Source organism: Aedes albopictus, chromosome 2, assembly GCF_035046485.1.
Source record: "Aedes albopictus strain Foshan chromosome 2, AalbF5, whole genome shotgun sequence".
In the NCBI taxonomy this organism is placed as follows: Eukaryota; Metazoa; Arthropoda; class Insecta; order Diptera; family Culicidae; genus Aedes; species Aedes albopictus.
The window spans coordinates 490,528,322-490,545,590 of NC_085137.1; the positions used below are offsets into that span (position 1 = coordinate 490,528,322).

Consider the following 17,269-nt stretch of genomic DNA (forward strand, 5'->3'; position numbering starts at 1 on the left):
TCAGGTATTCTGCCTCCATTTAGTAAGATATTTCTTCATTGATTCTAAACGAATTTGTTTCATCGATTCCTTCCGAGATTTGTTCATGAACATTTTCTGAGATTCTTTTAATACTTTCTCCAGGAATCCTTACGGTATTCCCACATGGAGTCCTCTCAAAATCCCTTCCCAAATATTTCCTGGGGTTCCTTCCGAAACTCTTTCTTCCAGCGATTGCTTCCGGGATTTCTCTAGTGATTTATTATGGGATTCCTCCTGGATTCTTTCAGGATTTCTTCTGAGGTTCTTTCTGGGATTTCCCCGGGGATTTCTTCAATCAGGATTTTGAACCCGGGATATATCCTGATAGGGGATTCCTCTAGATGCATCGTCACTTATGAATTCTCTCCTATGAAAAAATCCTGGACCAACCGGTAATCAAACTTTGAAACTCTCAGTGCTGCATGCTCATGCTCTTACTATAGACTGTTTTAGTAAATAAAAATACACTGCCATTTCAATTTAAGCACAACATGCAGAAAAGTTTCTTCAAGCTCTTATAGTAAACATTCTAACGAAGCAAAAAATACTATCTTTGTTGATGTTTCTTGTAAAAGTTACAGAAAAAACAGGGCTCTTTAAACCAAAACATTGAAATTTGAAGTTGCAGAAAATGGTAAAAAAAAGCATAGTAGAAAAGAAAAGGGCTGCAAAACGGTGAGTCGATAAGGAGAGCGTCCAACATAGCCCTGGTCCTCACAAGTTCCTACCTCATGCTTCCACGGGTCAATGGTAGTGCAGCCTGGGTATTGTTGTCCTTCTGACTTCAGCTAGATTGAGGAGGTACGACCCGAGCGTCTGTTCACCAAGGAGATGCGGCTCAAACAGCGTCTGTTCTGACATCCAGCAGCTGAATAAGAAACGCCGCACCACGCCCAGCTAGATCCAAGGTGGTAGCCCCATCAGTGCGGTCGTCCTAGTGTTGGTTGGGACGTTAAACAGAACTGGCACGATGGCCCTCCGGCGAGACGGGAGTGTTGGCGTAGGCCCAATAAGCCACCCGTAAAAATCCCCATTGCGAATAACATAGGAGAAAATACGACTCGATACAATCGGCAAAGACCCACGCGACGAAATAAGGACTACGATTGGAAACTTGGAACATGGATTTACGACGAACTACATCCCCGCAACTTCGACATCGTTGCGTTGCAGGAACTTTGTTGGACTGGACAGAAAGTGTGGAAAAGCGGGCATCGAGCGGCTACCTTCTACCAAAGCTGTGGCATCACCAATGAACTGGGAACAGGATTTATAGTGTTGGGCAAGATGCGACAACGTGTGATCGGGTGGCAGCCGATCAACATAAGGATGTGCATGTTGAGAGTTAAGGGTCGTTTCTTCCACTACAGCATCATCAACGTCCACTGCCCACACGACCTGATGACGAGAAAGAAGCGTTCTACGCGCAGCTAGAGCAAACATACGATGGTTGCTCGCCGCGTTACGTGAAAATCGTTGTCGGCGACATGAACGCGCAGGTAGGAAGGGAGGAAATGTACAGACCGGTAATCGGGCGAAGCAGCCTGCACGCCGTATCGAATGATAACGGCCAGCGATGCGTAAACTTTGCAGCCTCCCGTGGTATGGTAGTCCGAAGCACCTTCTTTCCCCGCAAAGATATCCACAGAGCCACCTGGAGATCACCTGACCAACAAACAGAAAACCAAATCGACCACGTTCTAATCGACGGTAAATTCTTCTCAGATATAACCAACGTCCGCACATACCGCAGTGCGAATATAGATTCGGATCACTACTTAGTCGCTGTATGCATGCGCTCAAAACTTTCGACAGTTATCACCACGCGTCGAAGTCGAACGCCGCGGCTCAACATCGAGCAACTTCGTAACGTAGAAGTGGCTCAAGACTACGCGCAGCAGTTAGCAGTGGCCCTATCAACGGAAGAGCAGCTTGGCGCAGCTACACTTGAAGATGGCTGGAGGGACATCCGACCCGCCCTAGGTAGTACCTCGGCTACAGCGCTAGGCTTCGCGACTCCGAATCACAGAAACGACTGGTACGACGGCGAATGTGAGCAGTTGAAAAACGAGAAAAACGCGGCATTGGCGAGAATGCTTCAACACCGTACGAGAGCGAATGAGGCACGCTACAAACAGGCGCGGAACAGGCAGAACTCAGTCTTCCGGATGAAGAAGCGCCAGCAGGAAGAACGAGATCGCGAAGCGATGGAAGAGCTGTACCGCACTAAGGACACACGAAAGTTCTACGAGAAGCTGAACCGCTCGCGCAGAGGCTTTGTGCCACAAGCCGACATGTGCCGAGATAATCACGGGAATATTCTCACGAGCGAGCGTGAGGTGGTCGAGAGGTGGCGGCATTATGATGAGCACCTCAATGGCAACGTTGCAAGTACCGAAGGTGGCGTAGTAACAGATCTAGGAGTATGTGCACAGGACGAAAGACTTCCGGCCCCTGACCTCCAAGAGATTGAGGAGGAGGTTGGCCGGTTGAAAAACAACAAAGCCGCTGGAGCAGATCAACTACCAAGCGAGCTTCTAAAATACGGTGGAGAAGCACTGGTGAGAGCACTACACTGGGTCATTACCAAGATTTGGGAGGAGGAAGTATTACCGGAGGAATGGATGGAAGGTATCGTGTGTCCCATCTACAAAAAGGGCGACAAGTTGGATTGCGGAAACTACCGCGCGATCACACTACTGAGCGCTGCCTACAAGATACTCTCCCAAATTTTATGCCGCCGTCTATCACCGATTGCAAGAGAGTTCGTGGGGTAATATCAGGCTGGATTTATGGGTGAACGCGCTACAACGGACCAAATGTTCGCCATCTGCCAGGTGTTGCAGAAATGCCGCGAGTACAACGTGCCCGCACATCACTTGTTCATCGATTTCAAATCGGCGTATGATACAATCGATCGAGAACAGCTATGGCAGATTATCCTTTCGAATCTCGCAGAGGGTTGCGGCAAGGGTGATGGTCTGTCGTGCTTGCTGTTCAACATTGCTTTAGAGCATAGCTTCCCAACCCTCGTTTCGCGACCCCCCAATCGCTTGCAGGCACGCTTCGATTGTTTTACGAAAAGCGCAGTGACGACAGACTGGGGGTTCGCGAGAGCCAAGGTTGGGAACCGTGGCTTTAGAGGGTGTAATTAGGAGAGCGGGGATAAACACGAGTGAAACTATTTTCACGAAGTCCGTTCAGCTGCTTGGTTTCGCTGATGATATTGATATTATTGCTCGTAAATTTGAGACGATGGCGGAAACGTACTTCTGACTAAAGAGTGAAGCCACTCTGACTAAATGTGTCGAAGACAAAGTACATGATGGCAAAGGGCTCCAGGGAGGAATCAGCGCGCCCGCCACGCCGAATTTATATCGACGGTGATGAAATCGATGCGGTTGAAGAATTCGTGTACTTGGGCTCACTGGTGACCGCCGACAACGACACCAGCAGAGAAATTCAGAGGCGCATTGTGGCAGGAAATCGTGCTTACTTTGGACTCCGCAGAACTCTACGATCGAATAAAGTTTGCCGTAACACGAAGTTAACTATCTACAAAACTCTGATTAGACCGGTCGTCCTCTATGGACACGAAACATGGACCCTACGTGCAGAGGACCAACGCGCCTTTGGAGTTTTCGAACGGAAGGTGTTGCGTACCATCTACGGCGGAGTGCAGATGGAAGACGGGACTTGGAGAAGGCGAATGAATTACGAGCTGCATCAGCTGCTGAGAGAACCAACCATCGTCCATACCGCGAAAATCGGGAGGCTGCGGTGGACGGATCAAAATTGTTCTCGAGAGTCATCCGACCGGTACCAGAAGACGTGGCGCACAGAGAGCTAGGTGGGTCGACCAAGTGGTGGACGATTTGCGGACCCTACGCAGAGTGCGGAACTGGAGACAAACAGCCATGGACCGAGTGGAATGGAGACGGCTACTATGTACGGAAGAGGCCACCCCGGCCTTAGCCTGATCGGTAAGGTAAGTAAGAAAAGAAAAAAAAACTTATAAATAAAAATATAATATATAATTTCCAAACACAATGAATGTTACTGTTTCAATGAGAAAAGATATTTCTCGAGTGGTAATTTTAATTTTCACTGTAATATTTGATCAAGAATCATAATTACGTCCCTTCTCAATTTAAAAAAAATGTTTAAAATTTCTCAACAACAGTAGCTGCAAACGTTAAACAAAAGAATATCCTAATTACTGTTTACTGCACCTATTTTTATGGTATGACAAACTTTGCCACCTGCAGAATCAGATCAGATGGAAAAAATAAAAGAAAAGAAAATTTATATCTCAATAATGATATCCATGACTTCATCGATATATCGTTATTTATCTATTTAACTATACCTTTTTTTTACTAGATTAGAGACTTTTTTTTGAAGATTAGATTAGATTAGATTATTTAACTATACCTTTTTTTTACTAAGGTACTGAATGTACTGTTATCTGGCATCCAAAATATTTATCTTGAACATGTATGCTCTTTCATCCACAGTGCCACACCACAGTGCAATGACAGTGTCCATTACGCAGCCCCAGCAACCGATGGATATCGTGTCGTCGTGCAGCAGCCCGAGCCCCGTCGGCAAGGTTCCTCCGGCACTGTCCACCTCAGCCGCGGCCACGACCATGGCCACCACCGGCAGTACCTTCACCACCAGTGCGACGGTGCACAACAGCGCCGGAACTTGCCCGTCCAGCCCGTCGGCCAACTCGAGCGGTTCGTCCGAGGCGGACGGGGTCGTCAGTACTCCACCCTCGTCCTCCTCCTCGGCTTCGACGCACACCAATCCGAGTACGGCCCTGCGAAGGTTCTACTTCCAGAAAGCCCGCATCAGCAAGTCACCCAAGTCGGCATCGATTGCCGGGACAGGACCTCCGGCGGTCACCATTGGTCATGTTGGTGCTGTGGCTGCGATTGCTGGGTCGTCCTCATCGGCAGCCGTTCCGAAAGTGGTGGTCATGGGTTCATCCACGACGTCCGAAGCCACGATCAACACGTCCACGGATTCGGCCTCGACGCACGTGACCAACGTTACCACGACGACCGACACCGAGACGAACGATTCGATTGATTTAGGTAAGTATTACTAAGTACACACTTATTTTTTTCGCTGAATCTCGGCATTTTCTCTTGCTTTTTACCGAGACTGGCACCGCCGAGCGCTCAGCAAACTTGTTGTTGTTGTTGTTGTTTATTTACTCTGATTCTGAACGACTGTAGGCGTACTTTTAGGTTATGTTTAGTTGGTGATTCAGTCATCAAATTGATTTAAAACGATGATTAAATTTTCATCCAACGTTTCGCTTCGTATGGAAGCTTCTTCAGGGACTCAATTTGTATCGTTTTTTTTTTTTTTGTCTAGTCGGATTTGTTAAACGTTGAAATGTCAATATTGGTAGAGTAATTTGTTTTGGGGGTGGTAGCATTACGGAAAGCACTAATTTAACAGGATCTACTTTGGATGGATTATCTAGTTTGGAATAATATTATTGACACACTTCCAAACTAGATTGACACACTTCCGATTCTGATGAAATTTTGATGGCATCATCTACACAAATAAACTGTTGCTGGTTGGAAAATCAGCTATTTTGATGCTTGCAATCAAAAGTTATACACTATTTTCCGTGGTGCAATTTCATGCGGGATACCCTTTATGTCGCTAGTTGTCGTAGTTGAAGTTTAGAGACAAAAAGTCGAAAAACAAAACGACAAAAGTAAAAAAGACTGGAAGACAAAAAGTCGAAAGGACAAATGGTCTAATATGAATTTGATAGCAAAAATTTACCCATCCTGAAAAATAAGCCATATTTTTTTTTCCTTGAAGTCTCACTCTTCGATCTTTTATTCTTTCAACCTATTAGGTATCTTTCGACTTTTTTTAACGTCGAAATTTCGTCATAGATTCCGTTATTGAAATTTTTCCGTTTGAGTTTGAGTTTCTGTTTCTGTCGAACTCATTAGGCATTCTAACGTGTAATGTAATCCTATTACTATTGCTGAGAGATATAAAAGAAAATAGAAAGTTGATACTTTCCTATACACATACGACACAAGACGCAATATATTTCCATTGATCCGATCGGACCAATAAATAATAGCTAATGGAAATATACTCTGATTCTTCCTCTAATTAGGCGAAACATCGGGCCAAAGCGAGCCTCTGCTCAGCTCGCTTGACGACGAAAGCTCCAGCATCGTGATGAACCAGAGCTTCGAAGATGGGGACGACGAGAATATTACCGTAATTAATGGACCAGATACGCCGCTGTTAATAAGCTATCAGGTAAGATCTAGAAATAAAAATAGAGTATATTTTTACTTTAAGTCACGAGACGAATTTTAATAAAAATATCTTGATTGAAGATATTATTCTAATCTTTATTTGAAAAATCAAAAATGGAATGCTAAATTTTGACATTAGAATAATACTTCCTATTTGTGGGTCCTACGTTTTATTTAGGGAAAACATCTTACTTGCCGTATCACGTGTACGGCCAAGCACTTTGTTTGTACTTCCTTCACGCGTATAATCAAATATTTCAAAATAAACCGGTTTAAAAATAATTTCTCCGCTATAAATATGTGTACGCGCGGTTCGTATGCAAGGTTATTAATAGACGCCAGTCAGTCAGTGCAGAGCTACATACATAGCTCCTTACCCTATTGCTTTTCCCGTAAACCGCAGGGCAACCGTAGCGAGCAAATGCACACACAAAACGTAAAGGAAGTTGTAGGTCATGTCACGTATCAGGCAAGAGCTACAGTTGGTTCCAAAATTGTGTGATTGCACCTATTTTATAAATAATTTACGATCAATAACGGGACCGAGATACGATCAATACTTGGATGATCTCTCGGTGCATTTCGGTGAAGGACGACTAGAACTAGCATCTAAAAAAACCCAAAACAACCCAAAATAATTTGCCTGTCAAGTTAGGCTGATACAAATTTAATTTTAACTTTTTGTCTCCCCCCCCTTCAAAAATTTTTGGCTGGATTTTGCATTTTGAGGGGGCAGCTGAAAAATATTTATCAAAATATCGGGTTTTGCTAAAAACTCTTTAACAAATCCGATGAGTTTTAATATTTTTCAGATTAAATGCTTTATTATTTTTATCCCCCCCCCCCCCCTCGACCAGCCAAAGAGTGGTGGGACAAAAAGTGAAATAAATATTTGTAACGGCCTTAAATAAACAAAGAGAAAATCAATGAAAATAATCGTAGATACGCCCATTTTGTTATTCAACGCGAGAAATGTAATAGGCTGAATTTATACTCTAAGAGGATGATTCTCCAGTGTTGACAAAAATAAAAATACTGCTACAGTACGGACCCGGTTTTGTCAGCCCCATTTTGCGACGAACTTTTTGTTCTCACTATCTAACGGTCAAACTTTGACCAATTCATTTAAGATTATTATCAAACTACTGCTAAAAAGCAGATCATAGAGGGATAAAAAGTGTGAATATCTGTTTAGACTTTCTAGTGGAGAAAAAAATGTTTTCCGGAAAGGGGCTGACAAAATCGGGTCACTTATGTATTTCCCAAGTAACACAGAAAACATCTTTGAAAATGAAATTGATAAAAGATGTTATAATGTAGTTATATAATCGTATCTGAACACATCTTGTGTTGAAATCATGTTTTATCTATGTTTGACAAAAACAAGTTTCCAAAAAATCTTATCGACATCACCACAAGTTAGAATAACATAAATTAAACGTTGATTGAACAAGATTTTTGTATCATCGTCTGCTTCAATTAGAGATGTTTTGTAAAACATGGACAGCACATAGTTAAAACCTTCGGTTCCAAATATGTTATCAATACGTTATTTTAAAGTATTGATTGAATACGTCAATATACAAGTATATCATTTCACAGTCTTGTCTTGAAACTTCACCTAACTTCACCTAAATATCCTATACGTGGCGGCTTTATCCCACTGGAAAGCCCAGTTTGAACACTATAAATGATCCCGCGAAACATTAGAAATTAATTTAATGATATTGACTTCGTAAACTGCACAGTGAGATTGTTATTGATATATTTATGTTCAAAATAGGTATCCAAAACAAAAATCCCATCCATGTATATGCTATTTGCAGATGGTTGTTTGAAATACGTTGAAATGATGTTTTTTCAATGTATTATTGTAGGTATTTGAGAAACATGTTATTAAGATGTCCATAAATAGAGGGTCTTGCCCGGGATTTCCCGGGGCAAAAATCCCGGGATATCCCGGGATCTGAAAAATCCCGAATCCCGGGATATTTTTCCGAAATTCCCGGGATTTCTCGAAAATAAAAAAAACGGCAATATTCTGTTCTACTAAAACATATTTTTTCACTTTAAATATTCTATATCAATGATGCCTTTTTTTTCATTCAACTTTGCGTTATCTGGCAAGTATAGTTTATTTTATTTCTACTTCAATTAAGGTACACACGAGACGCGAAATGAGACAAGACATAACACTTATCGTTCTTACAATCGTCAAGAAAAGATTAAAATTACCTTTACGTCGACCGGTTTCGGGCGTGATCTAGCCCATCTACAGGACAATGTCCGACTGACTGCGTTGGTTTTCGTACGTTGTTCGTACACGTCCAAAAACGAAGAGATGCTACTGTATTGTCAGGTCAGTTAGGGCGAAGAGGCACGATACGATTGTAGACGCAAACAAACCCAACGAATCCAGCGTCGCGGTTCATACCTCAAACAACAACCACAACATAAATTGGGAAGAAGCAAAACTGATAAAAAGCGTGCACAAGATTTCACATTTGAATGCGTGGGAGTCCATGATCATCACAAACAGCAAAGAGCCATTGATGAATGAGGATGATCCCCCAATCGTATCGTGCCTCTTCGCCCTAACTGACCTGACAATACAGTAGCATCTCTTCGTTTTTGGACGTGTACGAACAACGTACGAAAACCAACGCAGTCAGTCGGACATTGTCCTGTAGATGGGCTAGATCACGCCCGAAACCGGTCGACGTAAAGGTAATTTTAATCTTTTCTTGACGATTGTAAGAACGATAAGTGTTATGTCTTGTCTCATTTCGCGTATCGTGTGTGTCGTGAAGTTCTTACGTTAGCAAAAACTGTAAAAGTTAATAGTTCAATAGCTTTTGATGAAAGTTCAACTAATTATACCAAAATTTTTTTATGTCAGTCATTTTTCATTTATGTGACGTTACATTACAATTATAATAAAACTGAATCAACAGGCAGAATATTGGAATGTGAAATTAAATGATTTATTTGAAGCTATAACTATAGTATACCTGGAATTGATGGCCATAGTCAACAATTTAAGTAGCAGATTTTGGAAGAATGCCGTTTGGCCGAATCATGATCAAAAGAATTCAGAGGAAGTTTTTGACATTCGAAGTGTCAATGTAATCATCAAAAATATTTCCATATATTAATCATGGGCTATTTATGGGATATTTATTTATATTGTATTATATTTATACATACTTCCTTATTTTAATCATGAGCTATTCTTTCTAGTTTTACCGTTTAAGCTAAGTTTCCAGATCCCACGTAGAGCGCTCAAGTAAAATTCCTCCTTTTTCGACAAGTAATTTTGACAACTGATCTATTTGGGGAGAAATGTCACTTTTTTCTTACGGAATAATAACACGGACTATTTTTCCACACGGAAAAGTGACAGCTTCATTTGATTTGCACGGGAAGCGTTACTGGCGTTACACTTTTTTCCTTACTTGCCATCTGCAAACCGCTCAAGTAATTTAGAAGCGGAATCATTACTTGATCATTTCTTGTCCTATCTTTTTGCACAGTACGTACGAAGTGGAAACTAGCCATTAGGGATTAGTTGACGTTAAAACCGCCAATATGTTACCAAAAATGCTTGCTTCTTTAAATCATAGGTTGTTATTTCGAGTTATACTGATGTGAAGAACACTGCCAAGGTCACTTATGTTCATCATTATTTTTTCGACCAAATTGGCGATTGCGTAAAGATATTTCCGATAAAATTCGTTGAGACATTTTTTTTCTTAAGTCTAGGCGAAATTACCTGCGCAACTCATTTGAATATATTGAGCAAGAACCACTAGAGAAAATTCAACTGATAGTTTTGACGAAACTACTATGATTATTTTAGCGGAAATTTCTTTGATGATTTATGGTGAAAAACAAAGCAATTTGTATAATATTGTCGAGGTAAAAGCACAACCTAACAATAAGACCAGAACTTTTTTGAGCTGAAATTTTTCAGCACCTTAGAGAATCGTGCAATATTAATAAAAAAAATACTGTCAATCGCGCAATGAAATCGTAGAATATAATGTAATACCATAGAATAGAAAAATCGTTGCAAACATAAAAAAAACATCATCTGAAGAAATTTTTGTAAATGTTGTTATCTTGCCAAATAAATCCAAAAAATGATCAATGAAGTTTCGGGATAGACATGTTGGGATGGAAATCATGCAGAAATCTTAGAAATAATTTTATAAGAGAATTCAAGAGGTTTTTAAATACTCATATCAATTTTAAAAGAAGTTTGTTGTCAAGATATGAATTACTCTGGAATTTATTTCACAGTTACTTTAATATATTTCACCAAAAAATAACTAAAATTTTAACATGAATTTATTTCCAAATATAATTGAAATTTTCCGAAAGAAAAAAAAACAACTGCGGACAAATAATGCTTTAGAAAATGCCGTTTGAAATTTTAAAATCACCACTCTAACCTTTCTCCATCCAAACTCCGTGATAAAAATCTCAAATTTGTTCCAAAAATAACATAAGTTAATTTAATAATTTCTGCAGAAATTCTATTAAATCTTCATTTATTTATTCCGTTAGTAATGTAAATATATGTAGTTGGAAAGGAGTTGCAAAATCCAATGAAAACTTTTCTTGGAATTTCACATTGAATTTATTCACGTCTCATGGTAAGTTATAATGAATTTCTGTAGAAACATCATCAAGTTCTGTCAAAAGCTTCGATAGGATAAATATGGAAGAATAGCCCAAGTTTACCTATTCCGGAAGAAGAAAAGAACTTTATTTGAAAATTTCCACATATTTTTAAATGTCTCCAACTGCTCTCACAAGTTCAAATGCTCTTAAAGTATGTATTTTATTTCAAATTGATTATTAGTTGATCAAATTTAATAAAAAAGTGTTTAAAAAATGGTTCTTTTAGTTTTTTTTATCGTTTTTTGGAAAATTTTAATTTTTCCCGGGATCCCGGGAAATCCCGGGATTTGGAAAATAAAAATCCCGGGATTTTTTACAGTCCGGGAAACAAGACCCTCTATCCATAAAATGTAATTTGAACGTATATCTAAAATTTTGAAATTTTCCATATCAGGCCAGATGAATTACAGTGCCTGCAAAAAAGTTTCACACTGTAACACTTCAGCCGTTGATTTATCTACTTTTTTTTTCTCAAAATAATTATTTATCTGGGAGAGTTAAAACATTGATTGAAATAATATATTTTCCTTATCCTTATTGCACATTCTAAAAATACATCATTAAAGCAAAATAAATGAAAATAGCTTTCCAAAACTTCCTGACGGTACTGTGTCAAGAAGCCACCATGTTACATGTCTGAAAATGTGTTCGAAAAACTCAAACAAACCTGAGAAATGACGAAAATCACAAAAGCCTCCCTTCTTGTTTCCAATCCAATGGAAAGCGCATGAATTCATGAAGAGTGGATGTGTTTATTTCACCATAAATTTTAAATGGCACATGAAATTAGATCACATCGAGATGGTAAATTACAAATGAAATGAGAGGATTAATAATGATGTTGACCCATAATCATAATAGTTGCCATATTTATTTATACAATGTGTGTTGATAAGATAAATTTCTCTGCGAGTAAAAATTAAGTTTCTACGATGTTTGCAGAGAACATATTCAATACTTAATTTTATGTTATAATAATGTATTGAAAAACATCTTTAGTGACATCGAAGATGTTCTATAAGCCGCCATTTTTTGCGCTTTTTCGGTGATATAAGTGTACTAAAATACGTTTCCGATACTTGGAACAAAACATCTGCGTTTGTATGAACCATGTATTATTTACATTATTAAAACAAGTTGTGTTACTTGGGTTATATTTTATCTTGTCCGACGTTTCGTTCATTTGGGACCTTCTTCTGGGACTCGATTTTTTTTTATATATTTCGTTCAATATGGTTCTATGGAACGTGTGTTGGTCGTGAGTTCAGATCAATTGCTGTGTACTAAATTCCAGCTTAGCTGAAAAAAAGAGCTTTTCCACGAATGGGCTCACACAGAAACCATCCGTTTAGACGAGGAAAACTCTCAACTGACATTTACAAGTTTCAAAGAACCACACTTAACCGTTATGTGTCCGACAAACTTTTTGCCTTTTTTTACACCGTGCTTTTTAAATGGGCGCTGGGTACCCGGGTACCCTGTCGGCCACATGAGGGTTAATGAAAAATCTGTAAACTTACAGTTCCAGAAGAAGGTTCCAAACGAACCGAAACGTCGGACAAGGTAAAATAGCAGGATTTTAATGTTCGTCAAGACTGAAAAGCCATCCTCCTAGAGTTGAAATGTACTTACTTACCGATCAGACTAAGGCCGGGCTGGTCTCTGCTGTACATAGTAGCCCTCTCCATTCCACTCGGTCCATGGCTGTTTGTCTCCAGTTTTGCACTCTGCGTAGGGTCCGCAGATCGTCCTCCACTTGTTCGACCCACCTAGCTCGCTGCGCACCACGTCTTCTTCTCCGGACCATTTTAGTCGGGTTGCTATCCGACATCCTGATGACGTGACCCGCCCACCGTAGCCTCCCGATTTTCGCGGTATGGTTCTCTCAGCAGCTGATGCAGCTCGTGGTTCATTCGCCTTCTCCAAGTCCCGTCTTTCATCTGCACTGCGCCGTAGATGGTACGCACCACCTTCCGTTTGAAAACTCCAAGGGTGCGTAGGTCCTCTGCACGTAGGGTCCACGTTTCGTGCCCATAGAGGACGACCGGTCTAATCAGCGTTTTGTAGATAGTTAACTTCGTGTTACGGCGAACTTTATTCGATCGTAGAGTTCTGCGGAGTCCAAAGTGAGTACGATTTCCTGCCACAATACGCCTCTGAATTTCTCTGCCGGTGTCGTTGTCGGCGGTTACCAGTGAGCCCAAGTACACGAATTCTTCAACCACCTCGATTTCATCACCGTCGATATAAGGAGTTGAAATGTTATATCTCATTTGTTTGCAAATATTTTACCCTAGAGTCTCCAGTCAAGAAGAAAAGATTTTCGAGGTGGTTGAAGAATTCGTGTACTTGGGCTCACTGGTGACCGCCGACAACGACACCGGCAGAGAAATTCAGAGGCGTAAAACAACACCTTCCCCTTAATTTACTTCCCCTTTCGATAGTAGCCGAAAATACTTTTCGTAGGGAAGTGGAACCATCTCGGCAAGGCTTCTATTTTGGGCAGTTTTCGCCATAATTCAATCAACTGTGATCCAATTGTCACAATTTCTGGAAACTGGGGAGCGGACCTGATGTGATGCTTGAAACACTTGACTATCACGCCGAGGACCTGGGATCGAATCCCACTCCCAACAAACTCGCAAAATGTGAATTCTTCTTTCGGAAGGGAAGTAAAGCGTGGGTCCCGAGATGAACTAGCCTAGGGCTAAAAATCCCGTTAATACAGATAAAAAAAATCTGGAACATGGTGAGATAGGATAGTGGACGTATTTTGGCCCACCTTGGGAATTTTATTACATTTATCATACAATCGCTACAAAATCTTGGCAAATTATTATTGGAACTTCCAATAAAAATTTGCCAAGATTTTGAAGAGATAATACACTTCACCCTCGTTTTACGTCCATCCTTGGCTGAGCAACAAAAAATTCTACCGCTAAGACAATGAGCAAACTGAACATTTTTATATTTTTGTAAACTTTTATTGATTGAGGAGATGTTTTAAAAAATATTAAAGTGTTTAGTTTGCTTATTGTTTTGATGGTAGAATTTTTTAAAGTTCGACCAATGGTGGACGTAAAAAAAGGACAAGGTGTTTGATAAATGTAATAAAATTCTAAAGATGAGCCAAAATACGTCCACTACCCTACTTTTGTATTGTATCTAACCGTGTTCAAAATTTCAAATGAATTGGTTCTGAATTAACTGAGTTATAGCGAAAAACTGCTCAAAATACCAGCCACTGCTCAAGTGGCTCGGTACTATACTTTTGATAAATTCTACATGTTTTTGCTCTTACTTAAGGCGAAACTGGACGCATTTTCTCATTTTTTTGGTTTTTGATTTTTTATTAAATTACGAAGCATTGTTTTCAAAATCGGTTTTCATACACAGTTAGAGGAGTGATCGAGCTATCTCCTGGATTTTTTCAGATGTAAAACTTTTACCAATTTTTCAAAAACCATATTTTTTGAAATTTTATTCAAAAATGGTTTCCTTAGAACTGAAAAACATTTTCCACCTGAAAAAAAAATCAGGAGATACCTTGATCCTTCCTCTAACTGTGTTCGAAAACCGATTTTTGGGTCTATTGGACCCCACTATATATTCTCGTATATCTCGTGATCCTTACTTTTTAAAAGGGTGCTGTTTTCAGCAAAGATGTTAGGTATGTCAAGGCCAATCTAGTGATAAACAATTTAGTACAAGAAATTACCGCTAGGTGGCGCTAGAGAGCATTCCAAAATGCTCCCAATCAATAGGATGAAACGTACCTAGCAAGCGGACAAAACGCTCAAAACAATAGGGTAAATCGCACTTCTGTAGATGGATAGACAGACATACATGTTCTGCGGCTCAAAAGGGATCGTTCAAATTTTACGTAACGATAGAAGGAGCCGGAGGGAGTGCGGTTCAAGCGCTGTGTTACGCTTTGAACAAAATTTCAAAATTTCCCATACAAAAGTTGTTACGTGGGGTAGAGAGGCGTTCTAAAATTTTCAAATTTAGCGTTACGTATTATTTGAATCAACCCAAAGAGACATCACAGACAAACATATGTAACACTGAAGAAATTAACATCTCATATATCGCAAGCTCCGCTCTACTAGTAGAGTTGATGTCTTCGGCAAAGTTGTTTGCATGGGGAAGGGCTTACATATTATAAACTGTTTGATTTGATATTTCATCGCAAGGCAGCGCTAGTGAGCATACAAATATTATATCTCATATATCTCAGGATCCTGATTTCTTAGAAAGCTGGTGTCTTTGAAGTAGTTCGGTAGGGTAAACATTCACAATTGATGAGCCATTTGATTCGGAACTCTGCCATTAGGTGGCGCTAATGAGAATGTACAGTTTATATCTGTCGTACATCGGAATGCTTATTATTTATAGAGATTTTTAATAATAAATTTAAAGTGCACTAAAAGATAATGACGTCGCACAACCAAGACATAGTGGTGCTAGTTAGCATTTAAATTTTATGTCTAACTTAAAGGAATCCCGGAAGCAATTCCTGAAGGACTACCAGGAGAAATTCTTGCATCATGGGAGGAATTCCTGGAGGAATTCCGAGGGATTCTACAATCCGTGGAAGAATTCAAAAAAAAAAATCCGGGGATAAGTGGATCTCCTAGATAAAGCCCTAGAGGAACATTGGCAAGAATCACTGAAAGAATCCCTGTATTTGTTTTCGAAAAACAAAAATCCCTAGAGGAGTTCCTTCAGAAATTTCGTAAGAAGGTATCCGCATGAGAATCCCTGGTGCAATCATCGATGGAATTTTTAGTGACAATTTTGTAGAATCCCTGATGCAATACTGGAACATCATGAAGGCATCCTGAGAGAATCCCTGAGAAATACCCAGATCCCTAAAGGAATTTGTAGAAAAATACCTGAACAAATCTCGAGAGGCATCAAGTGAGGTGTTTTCGAACATGTTTTTTTTTTTCAGATAAGCTGGCTCTCCATATTTTTTGCCTTTCTCTTACACCAAGGTGTACCGAAAGGCTATATGTTCACTCCAAAAACGAAAATTTGATAGAGCCTCCGGAGGGGTCAAGTCTTATATACCAATCGACTCAGCTCGACGAATTGAGGTGATGTCTGTGTGTGTGTGTGTGTGTGTGTGTGTGTGTGTGTGTGTGTGTGTGTGTGTGTGTGTGTGTGTGTGTGTGTGTGTGTGTGTGTGTGTGTGTGTGTGTGTGTGTGTGTGTGTGTGTGTGTGTGTGTGTGTGTGTGTGTGTGTGTGTGTGTGTGTGTGTGTATGTGTGTGTGTGTGTGTGTGTGTGTGTGTGTGTGTGTGTGTGTGTGTGTGTGTGTGTGTATGTGTGTGTACAAAAAAACTCACATCACTTTTTGGCAGTAAACCTCAACCGATTTTATTGACCGACGGTTCATTCGACGCGGAATCTGATCCCATTGTTTCCTATTGAAAATGGTTCAGATCGGTCCAGCCGTTCCGGAGTTATGGCCATTTAGGTGTTCCGGACCGGTACCCCAGGAAGGGGCCAGATATGAAAACGCTACAAACCCATCCATGCGGCACATCAAACTACGGCATTTTCGATAACTTGATGAATGGTAAGCAGAAAAATAGTCTCAGACCATATCTGAACCGGTAGTGTCCCGGAACCGGTTCCGGGTGTCCCGCCGGAAGTGACCAAACATAAAAATGGCCAAGTATTAAAGTTAACCAAACCCATGCATGCGACATATCAAATAGTGTCCTTTTTGATATCCTGATGAACAGTAAGCAGGATAATATTCTCAGACCATATCTGAACCGGTTGTGTCCCGGAACCGGTTCCGGGTGTCCCGTCGGAAGTGGCTAAATATAAAATTGAAATAAAACCATGCATGTGACATATCAAACCACAGCTTTTCGATAACCTGATGAACAGTTAGCAGGAAAGCATTCTTAGACCATATCGGAACCGGTTCCAGATGTTCCGCCGGAGGTGGCATAGTATAAAAGTTAATTAAACCCATGCAAGGGACATATCAAATCGTGGCTTTTTTGATATCCTAATGAACAGTAAGCAGGAAAATATTTTCAGAACATATCTGAATCGGTTGTGATCCAGAACCGGTTCCGGGTGTCCCGCCGGAAATGCCGAAACCGGTTCCAGGTGCCCCGACGGAAGTGGTAAAATGTAGAAAAAAAACCAAACGCATACACGCAGCACACTAAATAACGGCTTCTTCGATAACGCGAAGAACGGTCAGCAAGAAAATAGTCTCAGGTC

At 40.4% G+C, this 17,269-nt stretch overlaps 1 protein-coding gene across 4 annotated transcripts in view; it reads left to right on the forward strand.

Moving 5' to 3' along the window:
- LOC109423306 (uncharacterized) overlaps window positions 1-17,269 on the forward strand; it is a 764,938-nt gene that overhangs the window by 370,741 nt on the left and 376,928 nt on the right. For all 4 annotated transcript variants that reach the window (XM_029870594.2, XM_062854204.1, XM_062854206.1 and 1 more), the window contains 2 exons: window positions 4,539-5,123; window positions 6,185-6,333. In XM_029870594.2, coding sequence (XP_029726454.2) covers window positions 4,556-5,123; window positions 6,185-6,333 — 717 coding nt within the window. In that variant the 5' untranslated portion in view covers window positions 4,539-4,555. The remainder of the gene's footprint in view (window positions 1-4,538; window positions 5,124-6,184; window positions 6,334-17,269) is intronic.